Raw genomic sequence first — 18582 nt, forward strand, 5'->3', positions numbered from 1 at the left:
CCGTTAGCCCCGTCGTCCAAGCCATGTGCCCCCCCCAAAAAACTTTTTGGGGTTGCCTCTCGTCCTTCCAACGATGATGGCCCTGCTGACGCCGTTGCTCCTCTCTCGCCAGGGCCTTGATCTTCCCCCAAGGTCCCTTGCCCCCGAGCATGTCCTCCCAGGACCACGATTTGCCCACCTGGGCCATCGCCAGCCTCTCGATTTTCTTACCAGGCGCTTCCTCCCATGTCCAGCTGTCTTGCTCCTGGACACGCTGCTTGGTCCTTCTATGGTGGGTTTTTCTGTCACGATCGTCTGAAGAAGCGGACCAATACGCAGCGCGTGGAGTGAACATGATGACTTTATTTAATAAAGCAACCACGAAAAACAACAAATGACGATAGTGAAGTCCTCTGTAACACTGACAGAAACATGGAACAAAAACCCACAAACCAAGGAGAAACCACACAGTTTAAATATGGCTCCCAATCAGAGATAACGAGCCGACAGCTGACACTCGTTACCTCCGATTGGGAGTCATATGACTAATCAAGAACAATCACCCAACACAGAAATGAACAACTAGAATCCCCAACATAGAAATACACCCAAACAATGAAAATGAACAACCCTGGCTCAATAATCAAAGTCCGTGGAGCCAGAGTGTCACATCGATTTACAGTCTAATGATGTATACTCCTGGATTTACAGTCTAATGATGTATACCCCTATATTTTCAGTCTAATGATGTATACCCCTATATTTACAGTCTAATGATGTATACTCCTGGATTTACAGTCTAATGATGTATACCCCTATATTTACAGTCTAATGATGTATACCCCTATATTTACAGTCTAATGATGTATACCCCTATATTTACAGTCTAATGATGTATACCCCTATATTTACAGTCTAATGATGTATACCCCTATATTTACAGTCTAATGATGTATACCCCTGGATTTACAGTCTAATGATGTATACCCCTATATTTACAGTCTAATGATGTATACCCCTATATTTACAGTCTAATGATGTATACCCCTATATTTACAGTCTAATGATGTATACCCCTGGATTTACAGTCTAATTAAGTTTACCCCTGGATTTACAGTCTAATGAAGTCTACCCCTGGATTTACCGTCTAATTAAGTCTACCCCTGGATTTACAGTGTAATGAGCTATACCCCTGGATTCAAAGTTTAATGAAGTCTACAGTTTACCCCTGGATTTGAAGTCTAATGAAGTACCAATGCATTTACATTCTAATGAAGTCAACAGTATACCCCTGGATTTTCAGTCCAATGAATTATACCCCTGGATTTACAGTCTAATGAAGAATACCCTTGGATTTAGTCTGATGAAGTCTACCCCTAGATTTAAAAGTCTGATGAAGTAATCCCCTGGATGTACAGTCAAATGTAGTATACGCCTGGATTTACAGTCTAATGAAGTATTCCCCTGGATTTACAGTCTAATGAAGTATACCCCTGGATTGACAGTGTATTTGTATTTATTATGCATTCCCATTAGCTGCTGCCAAGGCAGCAGCAACTCTTCCTGGGATCCAACAAAATTAAGGCAGTTATACAATTTTTAAACATTAAAATACATTCACAGCAGATTTCACAACATATTAAGTGTGTGACCTACAACACAAAATCCACGTGTAAGTGTGTTAACAGTGCGTATGTTGTCGTGTGTTTGTATGCATGTGTCTGTGCCTATGTTTGTGTTGCTTCACAGTCCCCGCTGTTCAATAAGGTTTATATGTATCTGTTTTTTAAATTGTATTTTACTGCTGGCATGAGTTACTTGATGTGGAATAGAGTTCCATGTAGTCATGGCTCTATGTAGTACTGTGCGCCTCCCATAGTCTGTTCAGGACTTGGGGACTGTGAAGAGACCTCTGGTGGCATATCTACAACACAAAATCCACGTGTAAGTGTGTTAACAGTGCGCCTCCCATAGTCTGTTCTGGACTTGGGGACTGTGAAGAGACCTCTGGTATATTGTGGGGTATGCATGGGTGCCCGAGCTGTATGCAAGTAGTTCAAACAGACAGCTCGGTGCATTCAACATGTCAATGTCTCCCGAGTGGCGCAGTGGTCTAAGGTACTAATGAAGTATAGCTGTGCCACTAGAGATCCTGGTTCAAAACCACAAAGATTTGGCTTTAGAAAAACTTTAATTTAATTGTAGTAAAAACAGTAATTTATCAACAGAACCAGAGAATGTGGGACATGCCAGTACTGTACAGCTACACCAATCTGAATAACTGTTTTAAAATTGAAAGAAAATAACATCTGATTAGAGACATTTTCTTTTATTCCTGTTCTATGAAACATACAATATGCAATGTGCATCATTAAGCAGACATGTACAGGTAACTGCCAAAATAAAGGAATCACCAACATAAAGTGTCTTAATTTGTATCCCTCATTTACTCAAGTGTTTCCACTGTTTTGGCAGTTAGCTGTACATTCGTACACAACATGTTATGCATTTATGATATATCTACTTATGCATGCTTGACGTTTATTTATTTTTAAGCTATCCCTTAATCACCTGTTCAATCCAGGACGTGAAGAAGGAAATGTTCATGTACACACGGGTTAACTTACGATCATCACATTTCAGTGAATTACCAAAAAAAGCAACAATACCCTGTGCCACGTTCTTGTTCTCGCAAATAACAGGTCCACCTGAATCTCCCTGGCAAGAAAAGCACATAAAAACAACATTAGTACGTACATACTGCTGGAACAGGAAATGGAGAACTAACACCACTACTTGTCAAATTATTTGATTCAAAATGTACATTATTTACCTGACAAAAGCCTTTCCGTTCATCATCAGTGCATATCATTTGGCTACTTATAAAGTATTCCCTCAACTTATTTAGGCATTCAAAGTTGAACTGCATCGTGACTTCAACTTCCATCAAAACATTTGCAGCACGAGATGTTTTATCTGGTTCAGTCTTTCCCCAGCCAGCGACAGAGCACGTGGTTCTGGCTGGGATATGTTTAACCTCATTGGGGAGTCCAATGACCTTCACATACTCGTTCAGAACAGCGTTGGTCTGTAACTGTAAAATAGAAACAATCTATGAATTAGATTATAATGAACCACTTAAAAACAGGTAGTAGTTGTGGATGGAGTGAGGGTAAGGTACATGTAAATATCATATCTAGAAGCTTCACTTGACAAAGAGCCAATAGTGACTCACTTGACAAAGAAAAGAGAAATGAAATATGTCTGAGACATACCTTCAGTAGCATGATGTCGTAACTGTACTGAGTTATATTCTGATGTAAGGGGTGGCGAAGGTACAGTGACACTTGAATCTCTTGCCGACTCTTCTTCTCTTCTTTGGTTAGGTTGTGAGCGCCAAGGACCACCGTTAAAGGAAATGCACTAAAAACAAATCAAAGAGTCACGTTAAACAACAAGTCGGTCAACATTGAGTTATTACTCAAAGATGCCCCTCAAGAGACATGTAACATTATGCAACAAAATGCATTGATATTCATTGTTGACTCACTCTCTTAAGCAGTGTGCTGAAGTCAGGACAAAGTCCTTCCGGATGAGCATTCCTCCACAAACATGGTATCCTCTGTGCTGCAGAGAGACCATATAGGGCCTGGAGTGAGGCTTGGCTTCCTTACCCCCCACAATGCCACTCTCAGAGGCCCCTTGGAAGGAGGAGAAATACGATGTAATTGTTAACTGTCTTCTGGGACACACAAGGAGCAAAAAAACTACATCATTTGTGTTCAATATGGTTAACAAATAGCTACCTCCTTTACTGTCTGCTACCAAATGATTATTTTTAGATAATAATCAGCTGTACCTTCTTTACTAGCTGGTTCTTTGTAGAGAATAATCAGCTATACCTTCTTTACTAGCTGGTTCTTTGTAGATAATAATCAGCTATACCTTCTTTACTAGCTGGGTCTTTGTAGATAATAATCAGCTATACCTTCTTTACTAGCTGGTTCTTTGTAGATAATAATCAGCTATGCCTTCTTTACTAGCTGGTTCTTTGTAGATAATAATCAGCTGTACCTTCTTTACTAGCTGGGTCTTTGTAGATAATAATCAGCTATACCTTCTTTACTAGCTGGTTCTTTGTAGATAATAATCAGCTATACCTTCTTTACTAGCTGGTTCTTTGTAGAGAATAATCAGCTGTACCTTCTTTACTAGCTGGTTCTTTGTAGAGAATAATCAGCTATACCTTCTTTACTAGCTGGTTCTTTGTAGATAATAATCAGCTATACCTTCTTTACTAGTTGGTTCTTTGTAGATAATAATCAGCTATACCTTCTTTACTAGCTGGTTCTTTGTAGAGAATAATCAGCTATACCTTCTTTACTAGCTGGTTCTTTGTAGAGAATAATCAGCTGTACCTTCTTTACTAGCTGGTTCTTTGTAGAGAATAATCAGCTGTACCTTCTTTACTAGCTGGTTCTTTGTAGAGAATAATCAGCTGTACCTTCTTTACTAGCTGGTTCTTTGTAGAGAATAATCAGCTATACCTTCTTTACTAGCTGGTTCTTTGTAGATAATAATCAGCTATACCTTCTTTACTAGCTGGTTCTTTGTAGAGAATAATCAGCTGTACCTTCTTTACTAGCTGGTTCTTTGTAGATAATAATCAACTGTACCTTCTTTACTAGCTGGTTCTTTGTAGATAATAATCAGCTGTACCTTCTTTACTAGCTGGTTCTTTGTAGATAATAATCAGCTGTACCTTCTTTACTAGCTGGTTCTTTGTAGATATATAATGTACAGAATAGATGAACTCACCAGCAGAGGAAAGGAGTTGGAGGAGGATGAGGAGGTGCAGGTACATGGTGGTGGACTGGCAGAGATCTAGATGTTGAGAGACTGCAGGCTTCTCCTCTCTATATAAACCACCTTTACAACCCCCCCCCCCCCCCCCCCCCCCCCACCACCCCATAACCCCACACACACAGCAAGCGGGGGCTGGTGGTCTAGCAGATTATTCATACTGAGAGTGAAAGGTGAAGGTTGAGATGGAGGTATGTTATAGACTTGTCCATTCTAAGTGGTCTCAGATGATTCATACCAAAAGCACCATTTTAATTTAAGTCTACCATCTTCAACAAATGACCTCATTTACTACCTACATTTATACACACATAAACATTTATACACACATACAGTCAGTTGACACTACAGCCAAATAAACACCATTTATACACACATACAGTAAGTTGACACTACAGCCAAATAAACACCATTTATACACACATACAGTCAGTTGACAATACAGCCAAATAAACACCATTTATACACACATACAGTAATTTGACACTACAGCCAAATAAACACATCATATAATTGTCATGGGCCTCTCACTCCACCGGGTTACCACCTTAATTTTCTTCCACTCTGCTCACCACTCTCTCTACTCAGCCTAACTAGCTCCACCTGTCCCTGCTCTGCTCTGCTCTAATTACTCTGCCAGCTGCGCTGCATTACCCACTACCTCTCCCAGTATTTAAGGCCCTGTCTTTCAGCTCTCCGGTGTCAGATCGTCTGCAAAGCTCACACCCGGAACCTGTTTGCTCGCGCTTCTGGCTCACCCTGGTTTTGTGACCCCGGACCTGCCTGTTTTTTGGATACTCTTCTGCCTCAGGAGATCCAGACCTGCTTCTGCCATTACGACTCCTGACTACTCTTCAATCCCGGTAACTCTGACCAGCCTTCTGCCTTGCTACTACGTATTTTGGATTTCCCTTGAACTGTACTGCTGCCTGGTTTCATTCCGCCCTGTTGTGTCTGTGTCTCCCCCCCCCAGGACTTCTGGACCACCCACCACCGGCTTCATAGGACGCATCGCTGCCACTGGGGGGGGCACAGACCCAGCGCATTGGACGGGATCCCTGTTACCCCTGGAGCCTTCATTCACTCCCTACTTCCCTTTTCCCTTAAGTTTAATAAACTTTCTGGTGTGACGCAATTGTGGTCCTCTGGTCGTCTGTCTGAACCGTGACAGTACGATCTGACCATTATGGACTCAGCGCACACTTTCCCCGACATGGAAACCGATGAGCATGAGCAGCAGTTCCAGCAGCAGCAACAACAACTCGCCATGATCATTCAACTCCTCACCAACCTTACCCCAGCCAGTCTGCCCACCAGCCCAGCCCCCGAGTTACCTGCCCCGGTCATTGCAGCCGCTGCTCCGGAACCCAAGATTGGAAACCCCGAGCGGTTCAACGGCGATTCAACCCAGGTCCGGCCATTCCTGACTAGCTGCCGACTTCAGTTCTCCTTGCAGCCAAGGACCTTCGCCACGGAGGGGGCTAAAGTTGGGTATGCCATCACTCACCTGACGGGCCGAGCTCGACTCTGGGGAACAGCAGAGTTCGAACGTCAAACCCCCGCATGTGCAACCTTCGACCTGTTTGCTGAGGAGATGCTGAGGGTGTTTGACCTGGATTCACCCACCGCAGAGGCGTCTCGTGAACTGTTCAGTATTCGACAAGGCAGACGTACAGTCGCAGACCATTCCATCGACTTCCGAACCCTGGCTAGACGAAGTTCTTGGAACACACCATCGTTGGTGGACGCGTTCTTCCATAGTTTGGCTGACTATATCAAGGACGAGTTGGTCTCCCATGAACTGCCTTCCACTCTTGATGAAGCCATCGCACTGACTGTCAGGATCGACAGAAGGATACAGACCCGTCGTCGTGAGAGGGGGCGCCAAGGTCCACCTACTACCGGCATTCGGAGAGATCCGACTGGGCTCCTGTCATCTACTGCCACTCACCCAGGTCAGCTTGATCAGTCTGAGCCTATGGAGATTGGGCGAGCCTCCCTCACTCCTGCAGAGCGCCAGCGCCGCTTCACCTCAAACCTCTGCCTCTATTGTGGAGGTGATGGACATCGTGTGGTAACCTGCCCTTTAAAGGGCCGAAGCTCACCGGGCATAGGGGGAGTCCGGTTGAGTTCAATGACCATCCAGTCCTCCGACCGCAAACCCCTGCTGCAAGTTCACCTCCGCCTCTCTGACTCAACTCACACCCTGGCTGCTCTGGTGGATTCTGGCGCCGAAGCCAACATAATGGACATCAAGCTGGCACGCCAACTGGGACTGGAGAACCTCCGTTTGACACCTCCTATTCCTGCCCGGGCACTGGACGGACACTTACTCGGATCGGTCACTCATGTCACGGCCCCGGTCTCGATGGGTCTGTCCGGAAACCATCAAGAAACTATCCAGTTTCACCTGCTCCCCTCTCCAGGCCAACCCCTCATCCTGGGTTACCCATGGCTCCGCCGGCACAACCCTCAGCTCGACTGGGTGACCGGGGTGATCAGGGAGTGGGGAGAGGACTGCCACCGAACCTGCCTGCTTGCTGCCGCACTACCCCCTCGGCCAGTACCTACTAACTCCGCTCCTGACCTCTCCAATGTCCCAGAATGCTACCATGGTCTCAGAGAGGTGTTTAACAAAGCAAGAGCCACATCTCTGCCCCCTCACCGACCGTACGACTGTGCCATCGACCTCCTCCCTGGAACAGCTCCTCCAAAGGGTCGTCTTTATTCGTTGTCTGCTCCTGAAAGAAAGTCCATGGAGGACTACATCAATGGCTCTCTGTCCGCAGGATTAATCCGTTCATCTTCATCTCCTGCTGGTGCTGGCTTCTTCTTTGTGGGGAAGAAGGACGGATCTCTTCGCCCCTGCATCGACTACAGGGGACTCAACGACATCACAGTGAAAAACCGTTACCCTCTGCCTCTGCTCACCTCTGCTTTTGAGTTGCTCCAGGGAGCCACTGTTTTTACCAAGTTGGATCTCAGAAACGCTTACCACCTAGTGCGGATCCGGGAGGGAGATGAATGGAAAACCGCATTCAATACACCAACAGGCCACTACGAGTATCTGGTTATGCCTTTTGGCCTCACCAATGCTCCTGCTGTGTTCCAGGCTCTAGTGAATGATGTACTGCGGGACATGTTAAACAAGTTTGTCTTCGTTTACCTGGATGACATCTTAATCTACTCCAGAAACCTGTCTGAACACACCCGCCATGTCCAGCAAGTCCTTCATCGTCTTCTGGAGAATTCCCTCTACGCCAAGGCAGAGAAATGTGAGTTTCACGTCAAGACAGTGGCCTTCCTGGGGTACATAGTGGCAGAGGGAAGTATCCAAATGGATCCTGCCAAAGTATCAGCAGTCACTTCATGGCCAGTTCCGGAGAACAGAAAGAAGCTGCAACAGTTTCTGGGGTTTGCTAACTTCTATAGGAAGTTTATCCGGAACTACAGTACCGTTGCTGCCCCTCTCACTGCTCTAACCAGCACCAAGCAACCCTTCACCTGGACCCCAGCAGCCGACAAAGCCTTCAGTACCCTCAAGGTGAGGTTCACCTCCGCTCCCATCCTCCAGATGCCTGATGTGGACCGGCAATTCATTGTGGAGGTGGACGCCTCGGATGTGGGAGTTGGTGCTGTGATTTCTCAGTGGGCTGCGGAGGATAGGAAGCTCCATCCCTGTGCCTTTTTCTCACGTCGGTTGTCCCCCTCTGAGTGCAATTACGACATAGGGAACCGTGAGCTGCTGGCTGTGAAGCTTGCCTTGGAGGAGTGGCGTCACTGGCTGGAGGGGTCCACCATTCCATTTCTCGTTTGGACCGATCATAAGAACTTGGAGTACATCCGCACGGCCAAACGGTTGAACTCCAGGCAGTCCCGCTGGGCCCTGTTCTTCACCAGGTTTAATTTCACTCTGTCATACCGGCCTGGATCACGCAACACCAAGCCAGACGCCCTCTCCCGTCAATTCCAGAAGGATGACACCCCCTCCAAGGACCCTGTGTCGATTCTGCCAAGTCCCTGCATCGTTGCAGCTCTGACCTGGGCTGTTGAGGAACAGGTGCTGGAGGCTCTCCGTAACCAGCCAGGTCCCAGCACTTGCCCAGCTGACCGCCTTTTTGTCCCCGAAGACCTGAGGTCCCAGGTCGTTCAGTGGGGACATGACTCCCGCCTAGCTTGTCACCCTGGCTCCACCCGCACTTACAACCTGCTCGCCCAGAGGTTCTGGTGGCCCTCTCTGAGGAAGGATGTACGGGAATTCGTCCAAGCCTGCCCCATCTGCAACCAACACAAGTCGTCCTGCCAGCCCCCAGCCGGATTGCTGCAGCCCCTGCCTGTGCCCAGACGTCCCTGGTCTCACATCGCCCTTGACTTTGTCACGGGGCTGCCCCCTTCAAGTGGCATGACCGTCATTCTCACCATCGTTGACCGTTTCAGCAAGATGGCACACTTCATTCCCCTCCCCAAGCTCCCAACCGCCAAGGAGACCGCCCAGGTGGTCCTGGAACACGTCTTCCGGATCCACGGACTGCCAAAGGATGTAGTTTCTGACCGTGGTCCACAATTCTCCTCCGCTTTTTGGAAGGAGTTCTGTCACCTGCTGGGAGCCACAGTCAGTCTGACTTCCGGATTCCATCCCCAATCCAATGGGCAGTCAGAGCGGGCTAATCAGGAGCTCGAGAAGGCACTGCGATGCATGACTTCACGCAACCCCCACTCCTGGTCGCAGCAATTGACATGGGTGGAGTACGCACACAATTCTCTGACCTGCTCTGCCATCGGTATGTCCCCTTTCCAATGTGTTTATGGATACCAGCCTCCTCTATTTGCCAGCCAGGAAGAGGAGGTTACTTGCCCATCTGCACTTGCTTTTGCCCGTCGATGTCGCCGCACCTGGTCACAAGCCCGAGCCACACTCCTCAGATCCGTTGCCAGCTACACTACCGGGGCCAACCGTCGGAGAATTCCTGCTCCCACCTACCATGTTGGTCAAAGGGTGTGGTTGTCATCGAAGAACCTGCCACTCAGGGTGGAGTCGCAGAAGCTGGCACCTCGGTTCATTGGCCCATTCCCTATCATAAGAGTGATTAGCCCAACTGCTGTCCGGCTCCAACTGCCTAATTCCCTGAGGGTGCACCCCACTTTCCATGTGTCTAAGATTAAGCCCATCCATGAGAGTCCGCTGGTCCCTGCTGCGCCTGGTCCTCCTCCTCCACGGCTCGTCGATGGTGGTCTGGTTTACACCGTCCGCCGCCTGCTTCGGTCCAGACGGAGGGGTAGGGGTCTCCAGTACCTCATTGACTGGGAGGGCTATGGACCTGAGGAAAGGACCTGGGTGCCAGCTAGTCGGATTGTGGATAGGACTCTCATCACCGCTTTCCACCAACGGCATCCTGATCAACCTGCAATCCGTAGGGGCCGCCCCAGAGGGGTCCCTAACCGTCCGGCCCGCTCGGCTTCCTGTCCTGTGCCTGATCCTGTCTCGGGACCTGTCCCATCTCCCGACCACGGCCCTCCGGCTTCCTCCGAGGATGAGGACGTTCACTCGGACCGTTCGGAGGAGTTCTAGCCCTCCTCCGGCTCCCCTCCTCCCGCCCGGCGTGGTGTTGCTCTTGGGACTTCTGGGGCCGTCCCTTGGGGGGGGGGTTCTGTCATGGGCCTCTCACTCCACCGGGTTACCACCTTAATTTTCTTCCACTCTGCTCACCACTCTCTCTACTCAGCCTAACTAGCTCCACCTGTCCCTGCTCTGCTCTGCTCTAATTACTCTGCCAGCTGCGCTGCATTACCCACTACCTCTCCCAGTATTTAAGGCCCTGTCTTTCAGCTCTCCGGTGTCAGATCGTCTGCAAAGCTCACACCCGGAACCTGTTTGCTCGCGCTTCTGGCTCACCCTGGTTTTGTGACCCCGGACCTGCCTGTTTTTTGGATACTCTTCTGCCTCAGGAGATCCAGACCTGCTTCTGCCATTACGACTCCTGACTACTCTTCAATCCCGGTAACTCTGACCAGCCTTCTGCCTTGCTACTACGTATTTTGGATTTCCCTTGAACTGTACTGCTGCCTGGTTTCATTCCGCCCTGTTGTGTCTGTGTCTCCCCCCCCCAGGACTTCTGGACCACCCACCACCGGCTTCATAGGACGCATCGCTGCCACTGGGGGGGGCACAGACCCAGCGCATTGGACGGGATCCCTGTTACCCCTGGAGCCTTCATTCACTCCCTACTTCCCTTTTCCCTTAAGTTTAATAAACTTTCTGGTGTGACGCAATTGTGGTCCTCTGGTCGTCTGTCTGAACCGTGACAATAATTGTCCCCAGGGAATGGTTCAATGTGCTTCATGCCAGAGACTGTTTAAAATTCCTAGTCGAGCTGCAATGAATTTGTCCCAGTTGACATAGAACCGTTTCGTCAGTGAGTCCTGGCCCTAGTTGAACCAGTCCTTGGAGTAGAAGTGGACCATTGTTTTTTGGTAATTTACTAGGATCCCCATTAGCTGTTGAGAAAGCAGCAGTTACCCTTCCTGGAGTCCACACAGAACATGGAACATAACACAGAACATGGAACATAACACAGAACATGGAACATAACACAGAACATAAATAGACAATAGACAAGAACAGCTCAATAGACAAGAACAGCTCAATAGACAAGAACAGCTCAATAGACAAGAACAGCTCAATAGACAAGAACAGCTCAATAGACAAGAACAGCTGAGGGAGTCAACAGGTCAACAGTACAGTACATGACAGGACAGGACAGGATAGGACAGGACAGGACAATAGGTCAACAGTACAGGACAGGACAGGACAGTAGGTCAAACGTACAGGACAGGACAGTATGTCAACAGGAAAGGACAGGACAGTAGATCAACATTAAAGTACAGTAGGTCAACAGTACAGTACAGTAACCCTATTAGCCAATGTTCAATCATTTGAGAATAAATTGGATGACCTAAGATTACGGTTATCCTACCAACGGGACATTAAAAACTGTAATATCTTATATTTCACCGAGTCGTGGCTGAACGACGACATGGACAACATACAGCTAGCGGGCTATACGCTACATCAGCAGGATAGAACGGCTGACTCCGGCAAGACAAGGGGTGGCGGTCTGTGTATATTTGTAAACAACGGCTGGTGCACAAAATCAAATAATAAGGAAGTCTCAAGGTTTTGCTCGCCTAAGGTAGAGTATCGTATGATAAGCTGTAGACCACACTATTTACCAAGAGAGTTTTCATCTATATTTTTCATAGCTGTCTATTTACCACCACAAACCGATGCTGGCATTAACATTGCACTGAATGAGCTGTATAAGGCCATAAGTCAACAGGAAAATGCTCATCCAGAGGCAGCGCTCCTAGTGGCCGGGGACTTTAATGCAGGGAAACTTAAATCCGTTCTACCTCATTTCTACCAGCATGTTAAATGTGTAACCAGAGGAAGAAAAACTCTAGACCACCTTTACTCCACACACAGAGACGCATACAAAGCTCTCCCTCGCCCTCCATTTGGCAAATGTGACCATAACTCTATCCTCCTGATTCCTGCTTATAAGCAAAAAACTAAAGCAGGAAGCACCAGTGACTCGGTTAATAAAAAAGTGGTCAGATGACGCATGTCCCTGACTGAGTCTGTAATACCAACATGTTTCAAGCAGACTGCCCTTTCCCACCTGGACAAGAGGAACACCTACGTGAGAATGCTATTCATTGACTACAGCTCAGCATTGAACACCATAGTGCCCTCAAAGCTCATCACTAAGCTAAGGATCCTGGGACTAAACACCTCCCTCTGCAACTGGATCCTGGACATCCTGACGGGCCGCCCCCAGGTTGTAAGGGTAGTTAACAACACATCTGCCACACTGATCCTCAACACGGGGCCCCTCAGGGGTGCGTGCTCAGTCCCCTCCTGTACTCCCTGTTCACCCATGACTGCATGGCCAGGCACGACTCCAACACCATCATTAAGTTTGCCGACGACACAACAGTGGTAGGCCGGATCACCGACAACGATGAGACAGCCTATAGGGATGAGGTCAGAGACCTGGCTGTGTGGTGCCAGGATAACAACCTCTCCCTCAACGTGACCAAGACAAAGGACATGATTGTGGACTACAGGAAAAAAAAGAGGACTGAGCACGCCCCCATTCTCTTCGACGGGGCTGTAGTGGAACAGGTTGAGAGCTTCAAGTTCCTTGGTGTCCACATCACCAACAAACTATCATGGTCCAAACACACCAAGACAGTCGTGAAGAGGGCACGACAAAGCATATTCCCCCTCAGGAGGCATGGGACCTCAGATCCTCAAAAAATTATACAGCTGCACCATCAAGAGCATCCTGACTGGTTGCATCACCGCCTGGTATGGCAACTGCTCGGCCTCCGACCGCAAGGCACTACAGAGGGTAGTGCGTATGGCCCAGGACATAACTGGGGCCAACTTCCTGCCATCCAGGACCTCTATACCAGGCGGTGTCAGAGGAAGGCCCTCAAAATTGTCAAAGACTCCAGCCACCCTAGTCATAAACTGTTCTCTCTGCTACCGCACGGCAAGTGGTACCGGAGTGCCAAGTCTAGGTCCAAAATACTTTTCAACAGCTTCTACCCCCAGGCCATAAGACTCCTGAACAGTTAATCATGGCTACCCGGACTATTTGCACTGTAGCAGCTCAGACCTTAGACAGGTAGTATTAATATGACTGTGTTAGCTATGGACCTGTAGCAGCTCAGACCTTAGACAGGTAGTATTAATATGACTGTGTTAGCTATGGACCTGTAGCAGCTTAGACAGGTAGTATTAATATGACTGTGTTAGCTATGGACCTGTAGCAGCTTAGACAGGTAGTATTAATATGACTGTGTTAGCTATGGACCTGTAGCAGCTCAGACAGGTAGTATTAATATGACTGTGTTGGCTATGGACCTGTAGCAGCTCAGACAGGTAGTATTAATATGACTGTGTTAGCTATGGACCTGTAGCAGCTCAGACAGGTAGTATTAATATGACTGTGTTAGCTATGGACCTGTAGCAGCTCAGACCTTAGACAGGAACCCTGAGGGTGAAGGTCTGGCCCACCAGTAGAACCCTGAGGGTGAAGATCTGGCCCATCAGTAGAACCCTGAGGGTGACGGTCTGGCCCAGTAGTAGAACCCTGAGGGTGAAAATCTGGCCCACCAGTAGAATCCTGAGGGTGAAGATCTGGCCCAGCAGTAGAACCCTGAAGGTGAAGGTCTGGCCCAGCAGTAGAACCCTGAAGGTGAAGGTCTGGCCCAGCAGTAGAACCCTGAGGGTGACGGTCTGGCCCACCAGTAGAACCCTGAGGGTGACGGTCTGGCCCAGCAGTAGAACCCTGAGGGTGAACATCTGGCCCAGCAGTAGAACCCCAAGGGTGAATGTCTGGCCCAGCAGTAGAACCCTGAGGGTGAAGATCTGGCCCAGCAGTAGAACCCCGAGGGTGAATGTCTGGCCCAGCAGTAGAACCCTGAGGGTGAAGATCTGGCCCAGCAGTAGAACCCTGAGGGTTGACGGTCTGGCCCACCAGTAGAACCCTGAGGTTGAACATCTGGCCCAGCAGTAGAACCCCAAGGGTGAATGTCTGGCCCAGCAGTAGAACCCTGAGGGTGAAGATCTGGCCCAGCAGTAGAACCCTGAGGGTGACGGTCTGGCCCAAGAGTAGAACCCTGAGGGTGAAGATCTGGCCCAGCAGTAGAACCCTGAGGGTGACGGTCTGGCCCAGCAGTAGAACCCTGAGGGTGACGGTCTGGCCCAGCAGTAGAACCCTGAGGGTGATGTTCTGGCCCAGCAGTAGAACCCTGAGGGTGACGGTCTGGCCCAGCAGTAGAACCATGAGGGTGACGGTCTGGCCCACCAGTAGATCCCTGAGGGTGAATGTCTGGCCCACCAGTAGAACCCTGAGGGTGAATGTCTGGCCCAGCAGTAGAACCCTGAGGGTGACGGTCTGGCCCAGCAGTAGAACCCTGAGGGTGACGGTCTGGCCCACCAGTAGATCCCTGAGGGTGATGGTCTGGCCCAGCAGTAGAACCCTGAGGGTGAATGTCTGGCCCACCAGTAGAACCCTGAGGGTGACGGTCTGGCCCAGCAGTTTGAGACGGTGGATGTAGTTGGTTTGAGGTTGTGGTACCTCAGACTGCAGGCCCAACAACAGGACAGGAAAACACCAACACCCACAGACACAGAGAGGAGAGGTGAGAGAAGGTGAGAAAGAGCATGCAAGACCAGCAAATGTCAATAAATAAATAAATAAATTAAGTGGTTTCCAGAGAACGCATTGCCTAGCAACAGAGACCATGTGGAGCTCTGTGGGTTTGAGGTCCTGTCTATTTCTGAGAAGGTGTAGGTTCACAGATCGACAACAGGAAAAGCACAGAGGTGGTTGTTGGTTTCTCACTTACTAGGTGAGAGGTAGACATGTATGACAGGTTTAAGTGGAACAGAAGAGGACACGCCACACACAATTACCCACACAAACTTACACACACACACACACACACAAACACACACACACAGGGGGAAAAGTCCATACTGTCATCTATGGTCATTTGGTTGTGTTGCTGCCTGAATTTAAAATAGATTGAATTTTGTGTCACTGGCCTACTCACAATACCCCATAATGTCCAAGTGGAATTTTGTTTGTAGAACATTTGAGAAATTAATAACAAATGTAGAGCTGATTTGTCTTGAATCAATGAGTATTCAACCCCTTTGTCATTGCAAACCTAAATATGTTCAGGAGTAAAAATGTGCTTAACAAATCGCATAATGAGTTGCATGGAATCATTCTGTGTTCAATAAAAGTGGTTAACATGATTTTTGAATGACTACCCTATCTATATTGGAGTTGCTTACCAAGATGACACTGAATGTTCCTGAGTGGCCGAGTTACAGTTTTAACTTAAATCAGCTTGAAAATCTATGGCAAGACTTGAAAATGGCTGTCTTGCAATGATCCATAATCAAGTTGACACAGCTTAAAGAAGTCTTTAAAGACAAAATTGGCAAATATAGCACAATCCAGGTGTGCAAAGCTCTTAGAGACTTACCCCAAAAGATTCACAGCTGTAATGGCCACCAAAGGTGCTCCTACAAAGTATTGACTCAGGGGTGTGAATACTTATTTCTGTATTTCATTTTCAATAAATGTGCAAACATTTCTAAAAACATAGTTTTCACTGTGTCATTGTCATTATGGGGTACTGTGTGCAGATGGGGGACAACAAATAAGACTAATCAATTTTGAATTCAGGCTGTAGCAAAACAAAACCCCTGGATTTACAGTCTAATGAAGTCTACCCTGGATTTGCAGTCTAATGAAGTCTACCCTCGGACATACAGTCTAATTAAGTATACCCTGGATTTGCAGTCTAATGAAGTCTACCCCTGGAATTGCAGTCTAATGAAGTCAATAGTATACTCCTGGATTTACAGTCTAATGAAGAATACCAGTCGATTTACATTCTAATGATGTATACCCCTACATTTACAGTCTAATGATGTATACCCCTATATTTACAGTCTAATGATGTATACCCCTATATTTACAGTCTAATGATGTATACCCCTATATTTACAGTCTAATGATGTATACCCCTATATTTACAGTCTAATGATGTATACCCCTATATTTACAGTCTAATGAAGTCTACCCCTTAATTTACAGTGTAATGAGCTATACCCCTGGATTCAAAGTTTAATGAAGTCTACAGTTTACCCCTGGATTTAAAGTCTAATGAAGTATACCCCTGGATTTACAGCCTAATGAAGTCTACAGTATACCCCTGGATTTACAGTCTAATGAAGTCTACCCTGGATTTACAGCCTAATGAAGTCTACAGTATACCCCTGGATTTACAGTCTAATGACGTCTACCCCTGGATTTAAAGTCTAATGAAGTATACCCTCGGACATACAGTCTAATGATGTATACCCCTGGATTTAAAGTCTAATGAAGTATACCCCTATATTTACAGTCTAATGATGTATACCCCTATATTTACAGTCTAATGATGTATACCCCTATATTTACAGTCTAATGATGTATACCCCTATATTTACAGTCTAATGATGTATACCCCTGGATTTACCATCTAGTGAAAGTCTACCCCTGGATTTACAGTCTAATATCGTCTACCCCTGGATTTAAAGTCTAATGAAGTATACCCCTGGATTTAGAGCCTAATGAAGAATACCAGTCGATTTACAGTCTAATGAGGTATACTCCTGGATTTACAGTCTAATGATGTATACCCCTATATTTACAGTCTAATGATGTATACCCCTATATTAACAGTCTAATGATGTATACCCCTATATTTACAGTCTAATGATGTATACTCCTGGATTTACAGTCTAATGATGTATACTCCTGGATTTACAGTCTAATGATGTATACCCCTATATTTACAGTCTAATGATGTATACCCCTATATTTACAGTCTAATGATGTATACCCCTATATTTACAGTCTAATGATGTATACCCCTATATTTACAGTCTAATGATGTATACCCCTATATTTACAGTCTAATGATGTATACCCCTATATTTACAGTCTAATGAAGTCTACCCCTGGATTTAAAGTCTAATGAAGTATACCCCTGGATTTACAGTCTAATGATGTATACTCCTGGATTTACAGTCTAATGAAGTATACCCCTGGATTTACAGTCTAATGATGTATACTCCTATATTTAAAGTCTAATGAAGTATACCCCTATATTTACAGTCTAATGAAGTATACCCGTGGATTTACCATCTAGTGAAAGTCTACCCATGGATTTGCAGTCTAATGAAGTCAATAGTATACCCCTGGATTTAGAGCCTAATGAAGAATACCAGTCGATTTACAGTCTAATGATGTATACTCCTGGATTTACAGTCTAATGATGTATACCCCTATATTTACAGTCTAATTATGTATACCCCTATATTTACAGTCTAATGATGTATACCCCTATATTTTCAGTCTAATGATGTATACCCCTATATTTTCAGTCTAATGATGTATACCCCTATATTTACAGTCTAATGATGTATACCCCTATATTTTCAGTCTAATGATGTATACCCCTATATTTTCAGTCTAATGATGTATACCCCTATATTTACAGTCTAATGATGTATACCCCTATATTTTCAGTCTAATGATGTATACCCCTATATTTTCAGTCTAATGATGTATACCCCTATATTTACAGTCTAATGATGTATACCCCTATATTTTCAGTCTAATGATGTATACCCCTATATTTTCAGTCTAATGATGTATACCCCTATATTTACAGTCTAATGATGTATACCCCTATATTTTCAGTCTAATGATGTATACCCCTATATTTACAGTCTAATGATGTATACTCCTGGATTTACAGTCTAATGAGGTATACTCCTGGATTTACAGTCTAATGATGTATACCCCTATATTTACAGTCTAATGATGTATACCCCTATATTAACAGTCTAATGATGTATACCCCTATATTTACAGTCTAATGATGTATACCCCTATATTTACAGTCTAATGATGTATACCCCTGGATTTACAGTCTAATGATGTATACCCCTATATTTACAGTCTAATGATGTATACCCCTGGATTTACAGTCTAATGATGTATACCCCTATATTTACAGTCTAATGATGTATACCCCTATATTTACAGTCTAATGATTTATACCCCTATATTTACAGTCTAATGATGTATACCCCTGGAT

General features: G+C 46.2%; 1 protein-coding gene across 1 annotated transcript; it reads right to left on the bottom strand.

Annotated features, from left to right (window-relative positions):
• Window positions 1-2535: 2535 nt before the first annotated feature.
• Window positions 2536-4843, bottom strand: LOC311143708 (granzyme B-like; the record flags this gene model as incomplete). Its single annotated transcript, XM_084179576.1, has 5 exons — window positions 2536-2697; window positions 2813-3073; window positions 3255-3402; window positions 3530-3680; window positions 4798-4843. 5 exons carry the CDS (start codon window positions 4841-4843, stop codon window positions 2536-2538), a joined length of 768 nt encoding a protein of 255 aa, XP_084035702.1.
• Window positions 4844-18582: the final 13739 nt, after the last annotated feature.

The sequence above is a fragment of the Coregonus lavaretus genome (assembly GCF_964263955.1).
Source record: "Coregonus lavaretus genome assembly, chromosome: 16".
Taxonomy (NCBI): domain Eukaryota; kingdom Metazoa; phylum Chordata; class Actinopteri; order Salmoniformes; family Salmonidae; genus Coregonus; species Coregonus lavaretus.